General features: G+C 44.9%; 5 protein-coding genes across 5 annotated transcripts; 1 reads left to right on the forward strand and 4 right to left on the reverse strand.

Moving 5' to 3' along the window:
- Positions 1–442: 442 nt before the first annotated feature.
- On the reverse strand, positions 443–1,734 carry LOC128259729 (putative phosphatidate phosphatase). The gene is given in 3 exon segments (XM_052992278.1): positions 443–1,105; positions 1,107–1,238; positions 1,240–1,734. Coding segments are annotated over 3 exon segments (909 nt in total). The 5' UTR covers positions 1,408–1,734; the 3' UTR covers positions 443–496.
- Positions 1,735–4,493: 2,759 nt separating this feature from the next.
- LOC128259726 (putative phosphatidate phosphatase) lies at positions 4,494–7,648 on the reverse strand. Its single transcript, XM_052992275.1, has 2 exons — positions 7,470–7,648; positions 4,494–5,928 (listed from the first exon to the last, which is right to left on the reverse strand). The coding sequence occupies exon 2, from the start codon at positions 5,578–5,580 to the stop codon at positions 4,570–4,572; it is 1,011 nt and encodes a 336-aa protein (XP_052848235.1). The 5' UTR covers positions 5,581–5,928; positions 7,470–7,648; the 3' UTR covers positions 4,494–4,569.
- A 1,321-nt stretch (positions 7,649–8,969) lies between these two features.
- Positions 8,970–10,370, reverse strand: LOC128259728 (putative phosphatidate phosphatase). The gene has a single exon (XM_052992277.1). The coding sequence runs from the start codon at positions 10,126–10,128 to the stop codon at positions 9,214–9,216; it is 915 nt and encodes a 304-aa protein (XP_052848237.1). The 5' UTR covers positions 10,129–10,370; the 3' UTR covers positions 8,970–9,213.
- A 1,490-nt stretch (positions 10,371–11,860) lies between these two features.
- Positions 11,861–13,107, reverse strand: LOC128259725 (putative phosphatidate phosphatase). Its single transcript, XM_052992274.1, has one exon. The coding sequence runs from the start codon at positions 13,038–13,040 to the stop codon at positions 12,006–12,008; it is 1,035 nt and encodes a 344-aa protein (XP_052848234.1). The 5' UTR covers positions 13,041–13,107; the 3' UTR covers positions 11,861–12,005.
- Positions 13,108–19,353: 6,246 nt separating this feature from the next.
- LOC128259727 (putative phosphatidate phosphatase) lies at positions 19,354–21,875 on the forward strand. The gene has a single exon (XM_052992276.1). It carries the CDS (start codon positions 20,108–20,110, stop codon positions 21,110–21,112), a length of 1,005 nt encoding a protein of 334 aa, XP_052848236.1. The 5' UTR covers positions 19,354–20,107; the 3' UTR covers positions 21,113–21,875.
- Positions 21,876–22,928: the final 1,053 nt, after the last annotated feature.

The raw sequence follows: 22,928 nt of genomic DNA on the forward strand, positions 1-22,928 counted from the left end.
TTGAACTACGCCAGACGGCAGAGATAGTTGTGATTTCGTGGAACGCAGATTGACAGCTTCCAACGAAATCTATTTTTTTTTCCCCTACTAAGCAAGACGTTGAAAAATCCCCCATCAACCAAGTTAGTTCCTTATTGCGTGACTAAATATATGTAATTGCTGTATCCACACAAAATTGTCATCACCTTTTAAGCAGAACGATAGTACTAGTGGGTTACATTGATATTGATACGACCGCAAGTTGTAGAGCAAAAAGTATGTTTGTTGTCAATGCAATGGCTTAGCTAATCACTGTTTTTCTGTTACTCAACTCAGGCGATTAAACGCTCGAACGATCTTGATGTTACCAGTTTCCACCGATTTGGCACGAGATGCGAGATGATTAATTGGTTGCGGTTCCACTGAGCTGCCGCCCCCCGACCTTCCCCTCCAACCACTGAGCTTCTCTTGTCACTAACTTTATTGTCAACCTTAGACTACCAGTGCCGGAGCCCGACTAATCAGAGCTCTGGCACGAAACCAGACACAAATCGTGCGGCACCTGTTGGCCACCCACCTTTTCTGCGTCGGTCGAGGCCGCCTGCTCCGGATCCGGGCACCTCCTCCGCCGCTCCACGCAGGCGGCAGCCTGGACGACCGCAAGGGCGGTGCCGGCACCCAGCAGCGAGCCGGCCGCAACATCTGACCAGTGGTGCTTGAAGTCCATCACCCGGCTGAGGGCCACGAACCAGGCCACGGCCACACAGGCCAGCTGGAGCACGGGGCCCAGCAGGGAGCCATCCAGGGGCCAGCGTCGGCGGCGCAGGTGCAACGCCACGAAGACCAGGCCGTAGAAGGCCATGGCGGAGTGGCCGCTGGGGAATGAGACGTTCACGTCCCGGATCATGTCCTCGCTGGCCAGCGACAGATCGGGCCGGCAGGTGTAGTCCGCGTGGTACTCCCCCCTTACCAGTTCCCCGCGATGGGCCACATCGGAGCAGTTGGTCCCGTCCGGGAAGTGGGGTCGGCACACTGCGAAGAAGTGGGGCCGCAGGCGTCCGATTGTGTGCTTGGCAATGCCTTTGAGCAGGTCGTTGAACACATAGCCGTAGAGGAACCAGCGCACCTGTGTTCTGCAACGGCCAGAGCTTCGCCCACTGGTCCACGCCCCCCTGGTAGCAGAAGAGGCTCTCCAGGACGAACAGCAGGATCAGCGGCAGGTAGAGTCCCAGCCAGTGGAGCAGCGTGGGGCTGACGGTAGTTCTCGTGGTACGGGTACATCAAGGACTGGTCGTCGCAGAAGAAGCCACGCTTCGTGGGCGGTCCCCAGAAGCGGGCGAAGTTCTCCACCAGGACGAGCAGGAGGCCCAGCAGGAGCACGTCCACCAGCAGGTGGACAGGGGGCCGGAAGCGAAGGCTGAAGCTCATCTTGGGTGCTCGATCCGGATGCCGTGCGCTCGATTCGACGACTCAGTGACTACTGATCTGTGGCGCGGGTCGAAGTCGGACATCAGCCCCCAGCAATCTGAGCTGAGTCGAATTATTAATAAACAATTCGCATTGTTGTCACTGATTGTATTATTAGACTCCAGCCAAAAGGGGGCTCGAGCTGACGTCGACAATATACTTGTAGTCCGTTCGATGGAAATCCCGGTTCGAAAGCAAAGTGATCGCCTTTGATCGCTGAGCTAAAGCTAGCTGTTTTGCACTCTTATCAGATATCAACTTGTTGCCACGCACGTGCTGTCGCTATTATCGCCACCTTGTCCCCGACTGGCCATGAAAACCACTGCTGCAAAACACGCGAGTTGCTGTTTACTGCGGAACCCAGATCTCAGCTTACGTTGACCGCAGCCCCTACACTCATAAAAATGTTCGCCCTAAAAAACGACACAAAAACGATTTTATTGCAAATTTTTCCTAGATTAATGACGAAGTTTTCTTAAATTTAGCGTGATTTTCTTAAATTTAAGGCGATTTTTCACATATTAAGAAAATTTTTTTTTGAAAATATTTTTATTTTTGAGTTTCTAAAATTTCTTTCTTTTTTTAAATTAAGCTAGATTTTTTTTTGTTATTTCAACAAAAACAAATACATACATTCTATTGCTGAAACAATTTTCTTATCTTGAAGTATTTTATTTATTATTTATTTAACAAACATTTACATACGTTGCTTTTAACATGCAAATTATTATTCGAAAATTATAACAGAAAATAAAATACTATAAATGATAATTTATTTAATGGACTAGAGAAATAAATATATAAATCAATAAATGTACTGTTTTGAGAAAAAGTTTAATTGCCCTGCACGCTGATATGGCAATGAAATAATATTTTTAAATTTACTTTACCCAAAGGCAAAATATTTGTTTCTAGTTTAATTTCTGTTTTGCTGGTCTATTAGTTTAAGCTTAAATTTCAAAATATAAATTTATTAAATTTAGTTAAAAAAGCTTTGACTGGGTTCAAGTTAAAGTTTTAGTTTATTATTTGCGATGCACTTACAAATCGTTCTAGTATAGTACACACTCTTAAATTAAAAATAAATGTTGCCATATGCTCGGATGAAATCGCACTAGATTTAAGAATAAATTTCTCTTTATAAGAAAAGTAGCCCTAAAAACTATTTGTTGTGGTGTTTTATCTAATATTTAGGGCGAAAAATATTTTTACGAGTGTAGAAAGCACAGAAAAAGTTTGTGGAAAGCTCGCCATCGCTCTGTGGAGCTCTCTTCAAATGTTATTAATTGTCGGGTCAGGGGTCCCTCAAAATCAGATTAACATCGACTGATTCATGAGCTAGGTTCACCAATTGAACAGTCGTAAGAGCTGCGGCGCCTTCTCACGATCATCATCATTGCAGAAGAGTTTCGGGGAAGACAAACTCTTGTTGAGCGCCTCTGACGCAGCACAAAATCACCAAAACGCTGATGAATCATGGCCATCCGCACACATTCCAGCCGATGCCAGTAGCCAACGCAGCCAGGTATGACAGCACTGTGCGAAAATCGGTGTCAGATTACTTACCCAAACTGAAAACAGGCAGCTTCAGCTTTAAAGTTTCCTGTGTGTTCTTTTTTTTTTTTTGTTGCTTAAATGATTGTTTAATAACTGTTTCCATCACAGTGTTCAAACAATTTAATAGAATAAAGAAAAACCAAAATAGTATGTTTGTCATTTTCTAAAATTATGTTCGTCATGGGATGTGCATAAAAATAGTAGCGCCAGATGAGTAATAAAAAAATTTTTAGGCGGGAAGTAAAATATAAATAAATTTTTTAATAAATGAGATCAACAAGGAAAAAAAAAACATAAAAATTGAATTGCTCATAGCGGCTTTTGGAACCAATGCCGGTGAAAACTCTAGGCACTCTAGTCTTTCTATGGTTATGAGACTGGCAAGTGAAGTTTAAAGATATTGTGAAGCTTATTCTAACTAATTCTACAATACAAAAATTTATTTTTCTCAAAATGTTTTTCCGACTAGGCTCGGCTATACGCGGTCCTGATTAAAATAGTGAAATTATTTTTTAAAGCATAAGTACTTGTATTTCTTGAACAGAATTCTAGGAAAAATAGGTTTTTAAGGTGTCATTTTGTTTCTGAATGTTGTCCATCGGCTTATAAATCACGGAATACTCATAATATGGCTTTCATTGAAGAAAATTATACAGATTCCTGCTCAAATATTTTAAAATATTCCCTAATAAAAACAGTCATATGGGAGATGTCTAAAATTGTTAGAGGAGGGTGAAAATAATTTTTATTGAAGTGCCCGATGTATTGCAAAATAAATAATCCGTCGAAAAAGTATTAAAACTAAACTTTCGATAGTAAAAAACAACACCAAGTATATATTGTTAAGTAAAATTAATACTTTTACCTTTATACGGCCTTTAGTTTATTTTAGGCTACGACTTTTTTTTTGGTGTAGGATTATAGTTGGAGCGGAAAACAGCAATGTTAAAAATGATTTCGTCTAGGCAAATACAACTGGAGCACTGCATACACGATGTATTACGAAACCAAATTATAAAGTTCTTTATAAATATAATGTAAGACTCCTAATCAAAAACTCGAAAGTTTGTCAATGATACTTGACACTAAAAGTCTTCGAACCATTTTAAAGTGGACTATTATTGATATGTGTCAAACATAAGATAAATTGGGTAATATTACCAAATAATGCTCAATACATTAATACTTGCCTGAATACCTTGTGGCTGATTGTCAAGACGACATTGAAATGTGAAAACTTAACAAATAAAGAATACGAACAACAGATAAGCGAGTACGCAAACAATGGAGCGGGTTAAAACAACACAGTGGGAGTATGCGTAATATTCAGCTTACTTATTTATTTTACTGGTACCAATTACAATACACAAATAATAATACGACGACTTACGAGTAAGATGGGACTGCATATGAACTATACAAATGGCTGATGTCTAACCCTAATGCTCTATAACGAGGTGAGTGGGTGGTGCTACAGATTCAACTCGGGCTGCTGGTTCATCCACACTTTATTGCTACCTTTGGAATGTTTCGAATTTACATGGCCCCCAGAGCCAAGCGGCTCCCTCAGACCTTCGTGCAGTACTGGTCCTCATTGAAGCTGCTGTTCGCCGAGTAGGGTGGCGGCGTGCTGGGACACACCTCCTCCTGCAGCGTGGCCGCCGTGTTCTCCCTTCGCAGGCCACCGGTCAGGATGGCGATATGGGTCCCCTCATCGAATAGCCTCGCGATGAAGCGGGCGGTGATCAGCGCCCCGGCCACGCCCAGGAACGAGCCGGAGAGGACATCGGACCAATGGTGCCAGTGGTCCACCACGCGGCTGAGGGCCGTGTACCAGGCCACCATCACCAGGGCGAACTGCACAAAGTGGCGGCTCAGCTTGGATCCGCGCCACGAGAGCTTGCACTGCAGGTAGAGCGCCATGTAGACCATGGCATAGAAGGCCAGGCTGGAGTGGCCGCTGGGGAAGCTCAGGCGGGCCTGTCGGACGTCGTCCGCGGTGAAGCCCTCGCCGACGCACTCGTAGTTCTCCACGTAGCGGTGCAGGTTGGCCGGGTCGGAGCACAGGCTGCCGTCCGTCAGCTGTGGCTGGCACACGGCCAGAAAGTGGGGCCGCAGCCGGCCGATGGTGTACTTGCCCACCTCGGTGGCGTCGAAGGTCAGCAGCAGGCCGAAGCAGAAGTACCAGGCCTGGCGGCCCAGCTCCGCGTACCAGGTGGCCATGCGCCAGCCCAGCAGGTCCACGGTGGCCGAGGTGTCTCCGGCACGCAGGTGGCTTACATACTCCACCACCACGAAGACCAGGACGGGCAGCAGGCCCACAATCAGGCCCAGCATCACCGGCGTGATGGTGTTGTCCCGGAACGGGTAGCCGATGCTCTCGTCGTCGCAGAAGAAGCCACGACGGACCGGGTCCACGGCGAACTCGTACACGCAGATGGGGATCACGAGCACCACCACCACCAGGAGTTCCATGAGCAGCCGCCGGGTCATCCGGCGGTCCGCTCCAGTGGACTCGGCCACGACCGGGGCGGGCAGGGAAACGGCTGTGGACTGATCTTCGGGCGCGTCGCGCATTTCGTGGCTGGGTCGCTCTAATTAGTTGATATTCCAAGTGGCCTTAATGCCCGCTGGTAATTAGCTTTTCGTTTCGTTCGGTTCGCTTTTTGCCCGTCGCGGTCGCGTCGTTCGTTGCTTCGGGTTCGTTGTCAGTGGCTGACTGAGCCGCCGGCGCTTGGGTAACGTTCTTTTAATTTAACGCTCATTTGATAGGCGGTATTGCGACTGGGACTGAGTCTCTCCCCTCATTGTTTTTGGCTGCCCAACGCTCTCTGCGTCAGAGCAATTTGTTTATAGCCTATTTTATGGTAGTTGGCGGGGATCTAGATATTATTGCAGTTCTAGATTAGACAAAGCAGGAAGACACTGAAATGAAGAAATGGGATTGGTTAAAAATCAAGACTTTTATTGGGCATAAAAGCTTTCTTCCCTAATAATACAATTCTGAACAAAAAAAAAAATAGTTTTCCCCAGTGTAGCTGCTCAAACAAGCTCAAGATCACTTTGATAAGATAAATAAGAGTGTTATAGTGCCATATCATTGCAATTCAGCGCTTTCGAGTGATTACTCAGTTCCTCCGCTTGGCCAATTAGAACGGTGTCTTCTCGATATCTTGAAGCGGTTTTCTGCTGATAAGTGTTAGCCAAGCATCGATAGGAGCGGGTCAACAAGCCGGGCCACTGGCGTGACTCAGGGGTTACTCACTGAGTGGCTCCCTACTGTTCTAGGGCAGCCAGCCGTCGCATAGGCGCGCCTCCACAAGATTCGCACTATCGGGGCTGCGGACTTGCAACTCTGCTTGGTGCTGGAGCGCTAATCTCTCCCCAAGAATGGCCTCCATTGTGCCCCCCGCCCGCCACTTTCCGAGTTCCTGATCTGCATGACATCCCTGGCAGTGGGAGTGGGTGTGGGAGTGGGAGGTGGTAGTGGGTGTGGGTGTGGGGAAAGTGGAGTGGGAGTTTCTGCCGCACATGTGCACAAAGTTTAACTGTCAATTATATTAAACATGAAAGGAAGCAATCTTCGGCAAGCCGAAGTTTATATACCCTTACAGCTATTGCAAGAATTAAATATTTTTGAAAACATTCAAATTATGATTTACTTGCGTATGTGTTTAAGAACATTGAAGCTATGATGATTTGCAGCTCAATTATTAGATAGTTATTTTATATAATTTTATTATTTCTATGGGAGCTATATGCTATAGTCGTCCGATTTTGATGAAATTTAAAACGTAATTCTGAAATAATTAACCATTACTATATGTCGTAGAACTAATACAAAAATTAAAAAACAGCAAAGTTATAATTTTTTTTTATTTATTTTTCCGATTGTTCCTACGGGAGCTATATGCTATAGTCGTCCGATCCGGCTCGTTCCGACTTATATACTACCTGCAATAGAAAGACAACTTTTGGGAATGTTTCACTGCAGATAGCTTTAAAACTGAGAGACTAGTTTGCGTAGACGGAAGAATATATATACTTTATAGGGTCGGAGATGTCTCCTTCACTGCGTTACAAACTTCTGACTGAAATTATAATACCCTCTGCAAGGGTATAAAAACGGAGACCAGTCTTGGCTCCAGCCACACTCACTCGCTTTGATATTCGTATTCACAGACGCACTCATAGTGGGACGTCAAATGGCGCGACCTTTAATTGAATGAATAAGCGACATTTGATTGAATTAAGGCGGCCTGCCTCTGTGAGTATTGTGAGTATCTGCAGCATTCCCTCCCCTCCCCACCCCTCCCCTCAGCTCCTAAATACTGAATGCTGGACTTTGTGGAGCAAAGACACGCATTCAAAAAAGGGCTCCCTGGCGCTTGTTTGCGACCATTTATTTTAAAGTGCCCTGTGAACTTTGAGCTCAAGCTAAATAAGTCCTAGGCCCATTAACTCACTTTTTATGGAACCGAGAAGATGGGTTTATGATTTAATGTCATCACGTTTTCTGTATATTTTTAGGCCGTCACGTACTCAGCCGTGTAATTAAATAATCGTGCACCTTCACTACTGCTTTTTGCTCAACTTTTGTTTGTTTGTTTCATCCGAGCCGTTAACTTTTAAGCGCCGCTTCGCGATCGCGACTGAATGATGAAAATGAAAACAAACGACTTGTTGGCTTTGTAAACAAATCTATGGAGTTGTTCTTGTACCGGCGATTATTGAGAGAGACTCATTAGTCAGAGAGAGTGAGAGGGAGAGAGAGGCGGGAGAGTGCGGAAGAGAGCGTTTGTGGACAGTGGTCAGCCGTCTTATCAGAAAGTGGCGATCGCGAGCCACTTGTTGTGTGGATCGTAAGCAATGGTTCGGAACGTGGCTAAACCAGCATGGGGGTTCTTCTACTGGCTATCGGCAGTCACGCTTGAAAGGTTTGAAGCCGAATTATCGAATATCGAAAACCGAAACAAAAGAAGATTCTATAAATAATTCCCTAGACTATGAGATTACAAAACTAAAAATCTCATAGAAATATGCACCTCATTTTGATGCCATCTGAAGTATCTTCGTTGTTTCGATAAAGGGACTTCAAGCTACAGAATAAAATACGGCTTTGTATATAGATCTCAAAGGCCATTTCAATTTTATGTAATTTCGCTGGCATTCTTTTGCATTGACTTCAAGTGTTAGCGCAACACCAAATTCTTTTTATAAATAAATAGTAATTTTCATTTTTTTTGTGACTAATTTTGTGGTTAATTTTGTGGTTAATTTTGTGAGTAAGCATAATTTTTTAAAGGGACTCACGATTTGTATACCCTTTCAGAGGAAATTATAATATTATTAAAAAGTTTTCGACCTCATTTCAAATTTTTATAATCAAGCTATGTCCTATTTCGAAAGATATTTTATACGATTTCAAAAATACACTTATATCAACATTAGAATGTAAGGACACAATAGCTGCTATAAAAGAAATTAAAAATTTGAATTCTCAAATCGAGGATAAACGCGTATGGTTCCGGTTTCAATTCTAAGGCAGACAAGTGCTTTTACATAAAACTGTGTTATTTATCGCAAAAATATTATAACAATTTATTATGTTTTTAAACAATCAAATTAAAGCCAAACAAGTTAACTCAAAAGGCCTAAGAAGGAGGGGAAACGATTGCTTTCAAACTAAATTTGTATGTATAATAAACATTTAAATTGCAATGAAAATGAGAATTACATTTTTGGCAGATTTATTTTAATTATTCTCATTCTGACAACAACATTTCTTTAAAAAAATGACTTCTATACTACACTTGAGTTTTCTGGTTCTTGAAAATTTGTATATAAACTAAGTAAATTGAACTTAAACTGAGAATTTTTGATCTTGGATTTGTTTGGAGTATGTAATAAACTTTCGTTATATAATAACTGTGATAAATTTCTAGTTTATTTATTTATTTTTTTTTTAAGTCGGTAGAAAGCCCAGCCTAACACGAAACTTTAGATCCCTTTTGTCACATGAAATGTTTTCATTTATTATTAAATAGCACGGACGTGGAATCGGAGCCGGATCAAACCCAATAAGCAAGAATCGATGCAGACCCATACATGCAATTAAAGTTTAGCTTCACACCAACTGGTTGCGTCAATAAATTAAAAGCGTTTTATTACCGTGGCTAAGTGTAGTTAGGCCAACCCTGCCCCCTTAGATCAGTACCCGTAGGTGGCTCTGCTGTAGTAGCCCGCGTAGCCGTAGATCTGCTCGTTCCTCGGCCACTGGCGGCGCTTCACCCGCACCTCCGCGAACAAGTGGGCCACCGACACGGTGGCGAAGATTGCGATTAGAGAGCCGAGGGCAGCGCCCGCCGCCACATCCGCCAGGTGGTTCTGGTAGGTGGAGATGCGCTCCCAGCAGACCACCAGGGCCAGCGATCCACAGGCCAGCTGCAGCGTGGCCCGCACCAGCCGCAGCCAGGGGGCGAAGAGTCGGGCCTGGGCGTAGAGGATCAGGAAGCCCATGGCGTAGCAGGTGCTCGACGCGAACCCGCTGGGGAAGGAGTGGCGGACCAGGGCGAGCAGGTCCTGCGAAGCGGCGAACTCCGTGCAGGCGAAGTGCTCGAGGAAGCGGGTGGAGTTCTCCGCGGAGTAGTCGGAGCAGCTCTCACCCTCCTCGCCCCACGTGGGCTGGCAGATGTCGAAGAAGTGGGGTCTCAGGCGGCCCGTCGCATGCTTGGTCAGGCGGATCGCCAGCAAGGTGAGGCCCAGACCGAAGAGGTACACGCCCACGGCCTTGTAGCACTCGCTGATGAAACTGGGGATGCGGACGCCCACGAAGACGAAGCGCTGCCTCAGCTCCGCCGAACTGGGCACCACGGCGGCCCTCAGCATCTCCACCACGAGCACGAAGGCGGCGGGCAGGGCCACCACCGCGACGGTGAGGTGCACCTTGGTCAGCCAGGGCTGGCGGTAGGGGTACTTCAGGCTGGCGTCGCTGCAGTGGAAGCCGCTCTGGGCGGTGGCCAGCTGCTGGGGCAGCACCACCAGGGCCGCTCCGTAGATAGCCAGCAGGAGCAGGAAGTCAATGACTAGCCGCGAGAGCAGACGCGTGTTCGGATTGCCGCACATTTTGAAACTGGGAAACGCGCGGACCGGAGCTGTCGGATTCTTTCGACCTGGTTAGGGCTCATTTGCATTTCCATCAGCCATCCAGCCATCTAGCCATCTAGCCGTGTTGGTGGCTACTTTGTGTGGCACAAACTTGTTTCACAAACCTTTGTTTTGATTTTCCCTCTGATCAGGCCGTTGGTCTCGCTCGCCTATCGATTGCTTAAATATGCCGAGGCTTAGATAATTTATTCCCACATCAGAAAACTATTTTTAAAAGTTCAAATTCGACCTTTTCAAAATTCAAAAATATTCCTGTATTTTCTTAGACCAGGAAAATGTTCGTTGATTTTACTTGAATTTATATGTATAAATATTGTAAATATTTAAATTTTTTGCAAATAAAACAAATATATAAAACCCTTTCTGTTCTTTAAGTTTAAATCCTAAAAAAATGTAGGTCCACATTTTTCTTAATTTTAATATATCCATCGATTTGTTTATTCAGAACTGGTATTCATACTTGAATACTAAGACCCGATTTCTTAAAGATGTATTCTGGTCTAAAACTTTTAAAAAATTGATTAATTTTTTTTTTCATATTTTGAAAGTTTAGACTTTAAAAAATATGATCCTAAAAAGATTTTTCAAAATTCGAATTATTTTTGATAACACAGCCAACTTTTTGTACGGGCCATTAGATTTATTTCACAAACATTAAACTCGTTTTCTCGAAACTACTTTTTTTGAAACTTATTTAAAGAGCCACTGAGCTGATTCCTTTGAAATTTGGTTGATATCTTGTTTATACAATTCTCTATCGCGTCTGCCTCCGACTTAAACATATGTTGACTATAAGTATTTTTAAAATATTTGAAAAGGTCGAAAAGATTTGGTAAAACAATTTTTTGGTTATCAAGTCGAAATCTGTTTGATTTTTTTAAATTCAAAAGATCCAGTCTAAAGATATATTTGTCACCGCAAAACGACGTTTTTGATAGGAGCTCCTGGAGACTAAATTAAATATTTTTTCCAACCCTTAGTCTTAAAATACAGTTAAGATATAACATATCAGATAGTTTAATTTAATACATTTTTTTGTTTGACGCCATTCACCGGCCTGTATCTCGGCGAACTTTGTATTTTTTTATTTTTATTTTTTTTTTAAATTTTTAAAATGTCAATAAAAACATGTGCAAAAATGATTACTAACAATTTTATTCATTTTTTACATCTGGATCAGAATTCTCCCTTAATGGGCTAAAAACAATAAAATAGCTGTCTAGTTTTCAAATTAAGACATGTATTGAAAATTTCAAATATTTGTTGTAGTGTAATTCTGGAGCCCATTATTATATAGGTTGGGCCAAGTCTTGCAGGTGTTTTTTGCGCTCTCTAAACTTGTTGTGTTGTTCAGAACAAAAGCAATACTAACTGTTAATTTTTGAAACCTATATTCTATAGAAGCCATAATTAGTTAAGTTGTATTATCTCCTAGAATATGTCTGTTGTAACCCCTTCGGAATGTGTCGAATCCGTTGTAACCCAACGCCTTCTGTTCTTTTTCTCTTTGCAGGTAAGCCCAAACTTCGATTCATACTCAGCTATTAAAAGCTTGGGATGCCACAACTTTCAAACGTATACAAAGTTGACCATCATCATCTGCCAATCGATAAAACACTTTCTATTCCGTCGAGTTATGCGCCCAATGTTCGATTCGCCATTCTACAGACCAAAACCAGCTGCGTGTTCGCATCGTACTTATATATATATTTTAATATTTATTTCGCTAGAATACAGACAACCAACAGTAATTCCGTGCAAGTCTTCGATCGTGTGTGTGTGCTTGTGGGGCTTCTCTAAGCTAAGTTTTGCTAATGGAATCCGGCGGCAGTGGCTCAGGGCACGTAGCCGTAGTTGTGATACGGCTGGGCGTACTGCGCCTGCGCCTGGGCCGGATGGGCGGCCAAGTAGGGCAGCGTGCCGAAGGTGTAGGCCGGCAGAGCGGGCGGTTGTGCCCCTGCTCCAGATCCTCCAGATCCTCCTCCTGCCTGCGACTTGGTGGAGCTCTTGGGCGACACCTGCGCCTTGCGCAGCGTGTTCGCCGAGTAGCCCGCCTTCTGCCAGCGCCGTCCCGCGAACAGGTCCGCCACATAGGCACTGGTCAGCCAGGCGAAGACCACGCCCAGGGCCGCCCCCGCCAGGACGTCGCTCCAGTGATGGTGGTAGTCCGTGATCCGCGTCAGCGAGACGTACCAGCCGAACATCACGAAGAGGAACTGCAGCAGGTGCTTCAGCAGCTTGGACAGGCTCGTGCTGAGCGCCGCCTGCAGGTAGATGGCCAGATAGAGCATGGCGTACATGGCCAGGCTGGCGTGGCCGCTGGGGAAGGACTGGTTGAGCTGCCGGAACTGGAAGTCGCTCATGTTGGCATTGCTGCACGTGAAGCTGTCGATGTAGCGGCCCAGATTCTGTCCGTCCTGGCAGCCACTCCCATCCGGCAGCATCGGCTGGCACACGGCATAGAAGTGCGGCCTCAACCGTCCGATGCACAGCTTCGAGAGCATCGTGGTGAACGTGACCATGGCCAGGCCGTACAGGTAGAACAGGGCCTGGCGGTACAGCTGTCCCAGGCGCTGGCCCATCCGGCAGCCGTCCCGCTTGCCGGACTCCCTTGTGGGCCCAGCGCCGGGCAGCTGCTTGAACAGCTCCACCACGGCGATCACCGCCGTGGGCACGGCCAGGGCGATGGCAATGACCAGCTGGTGGCCAATGGTGCTCTCGCGGAGCGGATAGCCCAGCGACTCGTCGCCGCAGAAGAAGCCGCGCCGGAAGGGCCGCACCAGCTTGTGCAGCAGCAGACTGGCCACGCTGAGGGCCGCCCAGATCAGCAGGTCGCAGAGCCCGCGGGCCAGCTTCGAGTACTTGGACATGGTGCGAGCTGCGGATCGACTCAACCGGCTGGCACACCGCGCTTAACTAACCGAGCGAGGCTGGTGAGTCGCCCAACCTGGCCGTGATTTGGGGCCGCTCTCTGCCGCTCTCTGCCAGCTTTTGCGGTCCGTCGGCTGAAAGCTGGTGCGTGAGTGGTGAGTGGTGAGTCCCCTCCGACGACAGCTGTTGTTATTGTTGTTATTGCTGGTGTTGCTGGGGCAACTAGCTCGTCTTTGTTGTTTGTTTGCCTCTTCAGCTAATTACAAGCGAGTCAGAGAAACATTCGGCCAATTGGCAGACAAAAGGCAATCAAGTTCTAGGTGGTGGGCTATGAAAATTCTCGCAGTGGAGACACCAGAAACGCAAGCTCCAGCCTATATAGCCTATGAAATGCAAACTTAAGCACTCATATTTCATCTACAATCGGCGCAAAAATAAACAACACCCAGTGTTTATAGTATGGAGAAACTGGTTTTCAAGAGAAAATCTCGCCACAGCGATAAGACTCCGGAAAGATGCAAACTGGTTTCTGCGGAGAGAGTCTTCGGCGGGTTCTCGCCGTCTTCTCCTTTCGCTGCAGATTCGGATACTGCACTTTTCGGGTGCGTGTGCATAATTTCCTAGTGGGCAGCTGGGCAGCCAGTGGAACCGACGCAAGAAAGGCTGGAAAACCCACTGGACCCACGATGGGCACCACTCAAGTGTGGCAATTTCGGCCTGCCGCTGGTTAATTGCTCTGGTGAGTCGTTCATCGATTGGCGCTGACTTGTGAGCGTTTGGGAATTTCACTTTTAGGAATTTCTGGGCCAGTGACTCACTCCCTGGCAACGATCGCACCACCGCAGCGGCAGAATGCCCAGGGGCTCGCTGCCGGACTGCAGGTGATTTCGCACCTGTTCGCTGACAGCCGTTCTATGACGTCGCCAAGTCAGGTGTGCCTTCGACGCTTCTGCGGAGTGACGTCTGCCCCAGAGCTTAAAGCTTTGGCCCCAGATCGATCGAGTATTACCTGGCGAGGGGAGAAACTGGCTTGGAGATTCTATCCGCTGGTTTTTTTTGTGGGATTGCTAATTGAAACGACCAGCAGACGAGGTTGGGCACAGGGCGGGAGCGATGCGGCTCGTTAGCTTGTAAAATGAACGTCGGGCCTCGACCATTATTCGGTGTTTATTAAAAAGATAATTTCATTATTTGCTTGGTAATTCAGTCATTATGGTGATTTGAACGCAAACAAACACTTAAGTTTTATGAATTTTAAAGCGATAATTTGGTCATTTGATCCAAGACTTTAAGCAGATTTAGGAACATAATATTTTATTTATGAGCAAATTGTCAAGTATGGATTAGATTTATGTTGCATATTTATTACTTTCGATTTTTTTAAATTATTGTAACTTATCTGATCATTTGAACCAAGGCTAACCGATTTCATATTTATTTATTTAGAATACGTTAATCTAAAATAACTTTTTGGAAATGACTTTTACAATTATTTCGGTTAATAATAATAGGTTGAGAAAAATTTTAAATTTTAAGTTTCCTCAAAGACTTTTATTAGATAGGTCGTTCATGTATTATATTTCTCAAAAGTCCCTTGAAATTCAGGTGGTAATTTTTACCCTTTTTTCTCAAATTTTATTCTTTTAGTTTTAAGGAAATTTTTCTTTCTCTTTGACGAAAAAAATTATTTTTTTCACTGATAATGCAAGTCTTATGTTCGTAAAAAGACTTTTCGATGCGATAAATATTAATTTATTTGTAGCGCGAAAACTTTTGACCTATTGTTCCTTTTCATTCCTTTCTATTTCATTTTTGAACATACTTTTTTTACGGCTTATAAAAATGGACAAGACCAAAATTAAAAATTTTTAGCAACATTGAATTACAATATAAGAAAAACTTTTTTTATAAGTATCATTTTATTTAATTCAATATAAACAATAGAGAATTTTATCAACTTTAATAAACGAAAACCATTTTTCAAATAAGTTCACTACAAGAGACTTGACCCTTGAAATCCGGAAACGATGTTTAGCGTGCAGAGGCCAATTAAAGCCTCCATTTTGAATTTTGTCGCAATAAAAATAACTAATTAATGTTCACTAAAGAATATTAAACAGTAAATGAATGTTTGAATTTTTTCGGCATGCCACAAATAATTTTAAACTTAGACTTAAAAAAAAATTTTAATTCATATAATAAGATTTTCAAACCTTTCGGCTTTGTTATATCATATAGCTGACATCGGAACAATCGGATACATAATTGAAAAAAATATAAGTTTATTGTTTCTAAACATACCCTCACAAAATTTGAAATATTCATTTTTTGTATTTTCAAACGTACATGTTTTATTATTATAAAAATCGTTCGACCGAATGAGAAAATTGTAGAGAAATTTTTTATTTGCTTACCCGAAAATATATTTATTTTTCAATATAAGAAGCTTAAGATGTTGATGGTGCGATCGTTACTATTTCCTGATCTCACTGTTTGTTTGATAAATAAATAAACAAGAAAAAATCGTAGCCGTCGTTTATTAATATCGCATTCATACTATTAATGGAATAAGAAGGTATATCGACAGCTAAATTTGAACTTATTTTTTTATTACTTATAATAAATGAAGAAAACGGCTATAAAGTTGTAAACTTTCTAAAAGGCATAAAGAAAAAAGTGTATTTAAATATGTTTAATAGTAAAAAAAACAGTGGCGATTGCAAGGAAAATCTTGCAAGATATTTTTTATTAACAGCGCCAATCGCGTAACGTCACAACTAATTACTGGTGGTTTGATTAATATTGGAGGAGGTTTCTGGCTCTCAATCGCTTGGGTGCATTGCACGTGCAAGGAATTAAAATCAATTCCAGTGGATCTCGGTTAAATTGCTCAATCCGCGAACACTTTGCGTTGGAATAGGTTCGCAGACCTTGAGGGGTTTTGTGGCATGCTGTAATTGCTTCATCACCGAATCGATCTAGAAACGTCATTCCGAATTGTTCACAGCTCAAAAGGTGGCCGAACTACTGCACTTCCTGTCCAAGTAGCATGCTTCCTTTTCTGTTTTCACCTGATTGTCACTTCGTTTCTAACGCTTTTAGATCCAGCCCCTTGTAAACTCACACTATACCCGCCAACTCGTAATGTCAACAACGGCATATTGTCGCAGCGCAAACAGATTTCCCCATGCTAATCGCGGAATGCCAATGCCAAGTGCTTCCCCCGGGAGGGGGACTGCACTGCATCGAAATCTTTATCGGATCGAAACAAATGGGATCGGATCGCCAGAAGTTCCTCACTTGCGTACTGCGTCGCAGTGTTTCCGCCGATTTGCGTCCGTTTCGCTATCACCTATCAGCTGGGCATCGCGATTTCACGCTCACACCTCGCCGAGTGAATTTCCCCTAATCAGCAATAGTGGCAGAAATGAAAACACTGGTTCTTTAATAACTTGTCTCAGCAGTTTAACTTTTTCACTAGACAGGAAGTGCTTCTTGGGTTCGCAAAGACCGAATCCCAACCAGACATGTGCCGAGTCAGACTTTCTTGTTTACCTCAGTCAGCGAGGGACTTGCGGACTGGGGGCGTAGATGTTATTTACTCGTACCCAGAAAATCGCGGGGGTTGTGTAATCGTCGTTGCTAATAGCCGCTGGATCTGCGTATTTAACAAATTATGTCAATAATAAATTTGATTTAGTGTCGCCTCAGTCGAAGGTGTCACCAAAGAAGCTCCCGCTGCCATATAAAACCAGAAACCTTACGATCTCGAGGCAGGCTGGATGATGACAATAATGGTCTTGAATACTCGTTTCTTGGCGCGTGCTGCGGTCGTTCATTGATACGACTTTCCACACAGACGATCTGGCCAAAGGGGCGGATCTGGTTAATCTGGTGAATCTGCTGGAGTCTCTGCTGTGGAGATCGGCTTACAGTGTGCCCGAGCTAGCGGTTACCGTTCTGTGTTGTGTAACGAGATAGCCCTATAATTATTAGCTATATTGGGGACAATTTGGCCATCACTTCGGGGTTTCGGTTATCCCAACCCACAATTACTATTTTTCAAAGTAATGAACACCCAATAATTACATGGTTTAACCTCATTTAATGTTAAGATTGCATTTCTTCTTACAAAACTTGTTTCCAAGTTTCTGGCTAAGTAAGCATGGCTTCAAGTCTGTTGCACTATAAAATTAAACATTTAAAATATCACGTTTTTCATGTCTTACTTAAACTAATTATTTGCTATTAGTTTCGATAAATAAAATTGAATTTACAATTGTAAATAAGAAAAAACATGTGTCAGCTTTCGCTTATACATTAAACTTACATGGATGGTAACGATGGTTAGTCGGTAAATTGCTTATATCGGAATAGTTTGCAAATAATTTCCACTTCCATCCGAAATTGCCCTCAAGGTGTCGACTTTAACTGAATTAAGCCAGGAATACTTGGGTCGGCCATTTGCATTTGCATTGGCATTGTCCGACCAACTCTTGGAGTAGTTTCCTTTCAGTGGGGCTCCGAAATTAGCATAAATTAACAGCAAATAGTTGCAAAGCACAGCAATTCGAATGTAAATTGAGCAGCTGAAAATTGCCATAAAGAAGCCCGATTCGTAGTGCAAATACAAAGTGGCCATAAACTGGCTGCAGTTTATGTACTGCGGCTCCAGCTGGGAGTCTGGCCAGTGTTTGCCTTCGTCTCCATTACCAAAGAACCCACTCCGCCCAGATCCCGCTCACTGTACTCACTGTAAGTCCGAGCAACGACCTACATCAACACAACACAAATGCCACAAAGGCACGCAGCGCAGCGGCAACCGTCTTAAGTCACGTTGGAATGACCTACTCCTAAGGCCACCCCAGGCAGCCGAAGGAGGAATACTCCTCCACTCTACTTCGCCTTCGCCTCCATCTCGCATCCACATCCACATCCATATCCACATCCACATCCATCTGCTTGGCGTCCGCATTTCGAGCGACTCGAATGCAACTCTTTCATTATGCGCAAATGCCAAGTCGCAGGCAAACAAACCTAAGCAAACTGAGCAAACTGAGCAGAGCAAACCTTGAAACAATTCAATAGTTTCCTCATTAGCAACATTCGTGCCAAAGCCAACAGGCGACAAGAGACGTGAGCCTGAGCGGGCGTACACTGAACAAAATAACACACTAATTTCATTTTTAACCCACTCTGTGTATGTCGACCCTAAGCCGCTAAACAATTTAAGCGATTTTTGAAAATTTTGTTTATTGAATATAAAATTGGAAATATTTCATAAATATTTACAAAATAATCAATTATATTGTAATCGCCAAAGATATTCTCTTGACAGCAAAATAAAACGTAAGTGCCAAAAAAAGTTTAGTATAACCTATAATATTTTTAATAAAGATGCAACGTCCAACCATATATATACATTTTCAAATCAATTTAAAGAAATGCAAAGACTTATTACATTACGAGATTCGGACGTTCACAATATTGGCCATTAATTGTTAATTTCCCAAAAGAAGCATTCGAAACAAAAAACCATACACTTAGAGTATAAATTTCTTATGATTAGATAGTTTTTTTATGTTTCACAGTTTTTAGTTTTCAGTTTCAGATTTCGAAATAACCAAAAATTACCATTTTTTCAAAACGAAAATTAAAAAAATGGTTGTTTGTTGTTTTTCTGTTGAAATTTTTTTGGATGTGGTATACTTTTAATAGCAGGAGGAATATCATAATTCAAAATATCTTTGTTTAGAAATGAGCTGGACTCTTTTTAAATTCAATTGTAGTTTCATTGTCCTTATCATTGTTCTGTTAATTAATATAATATACTAATTTTTGTCTTTTTATCATAGCTACATAATATTTGTTCCTAATTGTTTTACCACAAAAATGGTTTTCTACTCAAGCCATAATATTTTAAAAATAAAACAGTCCATCCAGACCCCTCATATACATTACTCGAAGTTACGAAAGACCTCTATGAACTTAAGATTCCAAAAATATATAGAAAGACTTCAAAACTACAAATTACTATCTGAAAAAAATTCAAAAATACGCGACTTGTTTGTGTGACAAAGTCTGTGTAAATGAATTCCTGAGAAAATCTTGTAGTCATACCTTATGGACATTTAAGTTTTATTTAGAATTCCTATGTGAACTTAACAACTTTTAGTCTAGTGAATTCTCTTAAACTTTCCGAGTGTACGAGCCAACTGAGAGCAGCGCGGTCGTGATAAGGAGTACAAGTACCATTGAAACACAATATCAATGCGAACCCAACTCAGCGCTGGCAACCTTCGACGCGGTGGGCCTTCTCTCGGTCTCGGTCTCAGTCTTAGTCTCAGATTCAGTTTCTGGTTGGGTTCTCCGATCCGAAGACCGTAGGCCGTGGGCCGCAGCCCGCAGACAGTAGACCGTAGACCATAGCCACTCCAGCGGGCCAGAGGCGAACGCCTGCTTCGATCGAGGGGCAGTCGCTACCGGCAGCTCGGCAGCGATCGTCGCCGTCGCCGTCGCAGTCTCAGTCTCAGTCGCTGTCGCAGTCACAGCCAGCTAGCTAGTCACATTCGTCGACGATCCCAAACAAAGCGTCAGAGCGGCCCAGAGCCCCATAGACGTCGAAACGGAGTGCGGACAAAGCGGTTCGAGGTTCGAGGTATTAGGTTCGCTGGTTCGCTGGTCCGCTGGTCCGTTGGTCCGCTGCCATTGGTTCATCGGTTCACTCGCGGGCCGCAAGGCGGTGCAGACTGACAGCCGGCTGTTAAGGTAATTCGCTAATTTCCCGCGAGGAAAAGCCCCTTTGAACTCGGCCCGGGAAGTCGTGCGCGAGTGTTTCGAAAGCAAAATCGCAACAGTGCGAGTAAGTGCGCAATTTGTGTGACAGCCGAAAAAAATAAGCGGGGCGAATGAACGAATGGCCACAGCGCGACATTGGGCGTGAGGCACAAACAAATGTACTGTCACAGAAACCAGTGCCAAGTGTCAAGCGATTGGCCTGAACCCACGCGATAAGACCAGCTAATCCGGAAAAGCAATCCATCCAACCATCCATCCACCATTCGTCATGCACACCTTCAAGAGGGGCTTCTTCTGCTCGGACCTGAGCATCCGCTATCCCTACAGGGAGTGCACCATCACGGTGCCGATGCTGCTGCTGCTGATGCTGCTGCTCCCGATGCTCTTCGTGGCGGTGGTGGAGGTGATGCGCATCTGCAAGCGCTTCCGCATGCGGCTCTATCTGCGCAATTTGTGGCGCGCGGAGGCGACCTTCAGCTTCGGCTTCGTGGCCACCTATTTGACCACGGAGCTGGCCAAGCACGCGGTGGGTCGACTGCGACCCCACTTCTTCCACGGCTGCCAGCCGAGGCTGGACGACAACAGCAGCTGCTCCGACCCGCAGAACGCCGATCTGTATGTGGAGCAGTTCCACTGCTCCAATCCCAACCTCTCCATGCGCCAGATCCGCGAGCTCCATGTCAGCTTCCCGAGTGCGCACAGTAGCCTCAGTTTCTACTCCATGCTCCTGCTGGCCCTCTACGTCCACGGCGTGTGGCGCGGGCGGGGAGGGGTGCGTGTCCTGCGCCACGTCCTCCAGTTCCTGCTCCTCATGGCCGCCCTCTGCGTCTCGCTGAGCCGGGTGGCCGACTACTGGCACCACTGGTCCGACGTCCTGGCGGGCGCCCTTCTGGGCATGACCTATGCCATCCTCACCGCCGCCTACGTGGGCGACTTAGTGCGCCGCCATCCTCGTTCCTCTGGCAGCCACTTGCCCCCCTCCCTGAGCTACAGCCACCACCTGCACCACCACCACCAACTGATGGCGGACAACAACAACTCGCCGGCCTCCGCCAAGGTGCACTTCCTGGCGGCGGCCGCCTCGATGACCACCACCACGCCGCTGGACGACATCCAGGACTCGGAGGTGGAGGACTCCAGGGAAGAGTCCGAGGTCTCAAACGATTCACACGACTCCCAAGAGGAGGAGGAGGAGGAGGAGGAGGAGGATGACTACAAAGCACAGCTGTCGCGCCCCTCCACTCCGCCCAGTGACCTGACCCACGTCGTCTGAGACACTGAGCCACCAAGCCACCAAGACACTAAGCTGGAAAAGTGGCGGACGGGGAAATAATCAGGCTTATCGGCCTGCCGGCTGCTATTTCGACTATTTTTCCATTTAGAAATCGAAGCGAACAGAAATATGTGATAAGCGCGCGGCGCACTCTCTACCTGATATGCCACTGTCCACCCCCCACCACCGAACCACCACCCACCTTCCAACCACCCACAAGCAATGCCCGGCGGTTTTCGAAATCCAAAGCGATCGGTTGTGCAACTTAGCACCGATCCGGGAAATCGGTTCGGCCTTTGAATGATAGGAATTTTTTGGCCAAGTGTTTCGCCAAAAGTATCCACTGCTGATACGGCAAGAGACGTATCTCTCTTCGGTGGCTACTGGCTGCCGCCGCAACTTGTTTGTTTGTAAACAATGCCGCAGTCACGTCGCAGTCGCAGTCGCCGCCGCCGCCGCTTTTGAAGTGGCCAGCCCGCCAACGTGGAGCTCCCAATCAGCAGCGACAATCTCTGGGCAGCGACGTCGACTGCAGTGCTCCACGCTGCTGGCCGATAATGCATTATAGCATTATACCATATAGTAGAAACGCCCGACACGAGGATGGATGCGAGGAGAGGCGCGAGATTTATGGACAAATCAATTAAGTCGAGTTTAATTTTATTATTTGTTTTATGTTAATTTTGTTTGGCTCTCCACGGAGTTTAAGGCTTAATCTAAGTGTTTGCTGCACAGGCTGAATAAATATTTATTGCCCATGTGATTTACGGGGTGGATCTTTTTGACATTCCAATACGTTTGGTTGGGTTTCTAGCGACCACATTTCCAGGAAACCCCTTTTTGTCGCAGCGAAGGCAACTTCTGCCTAGATTGGCCGTAAACAAAGGCTAGATAAGAGCGCCGCCGGCTATCAGATAGATAGATAAATAAATATGTAATTGTGGTCATACAATAATACCACTCGAACACATTCCAGTTCGCAGAGAGCGAAACAAGTATTCTTGGGCCGACTAATGGTGTACAAATGTCTGAAGCGTGTCCCTATCTAATCGGAGTTCGTACTTGTATTTCATAATCGCACAAATCGTAGCCCAAACACCCACAAGATTCGCATAGCCCAATGGATGGTTAGGGGTTCGGGGTAGGCTGGCGCCAACTTCTCAGGTGCTCCTCCTTATCGTTGGGACTGGAGGGGTAAAAAGTGAAAGGGTTTTCCAGATGGAAAGGGCAGATACCATCGCGGGCCCATCAATCATGTCTCAGCCCGAACGACATTCTTTGATTGCCGTACTCAATTTAGGAACAACTCCCCATCCAACTGCCTCGATGTTCAATTAAACCGAATTTCGTCTATTTATAATTCGCCATTTTTGCGCTCAATCTGCTGCACAATGCGCAGTTTCCACCCGCCGCCGGTGACCTCCGCAAATCCATTTCGCAGCGACACCTCCCCAGCGATCCAATCAAGCGGCTTCCTCATTTATATTGATTTTCCATTTCGACTGGATATGCAAACGGACGCGCGATTGATGTCTTAAATTCGAGGCGCAATTGAGACCCATTACCCAGTCACCTAGATATGGATATGGATATGGATATGGATATGGATATGGAGGAGCCCTTGGCTGCAGATGTACATGGCGGGGATAGAGATACCGAAACCACTTTGCTCATCCGTCTTGTGCCGCTTTGAACTACCTAAGAGCACAACAAAGGGGAAAACGCTTCTGCGGCTGCGGCAGATAAACCAGACCGCAACTACAAAAGAAAAGCCATAGAAATAAAAGGCAAGACTAAAGCCGAGCAATTTACTTTT

The sequence above is a fragment of the Drosophila gunungcola genome (genome assembly GCF_025200985.1).
Source record: "Drosophila gunungcola strain Sukarami chromosome 3L unlocalized genomic scaffold, Dgunungcola_SK_2 000009F, whole genome shotgun sequence".
In the NCBI taxonomy this organism is placed as follows: Eukaryota; Metazoa; Arthropoda; class Insecta; order Diptera; family Drosophilidae; genus Drosophila; species Drosophila gunungcola.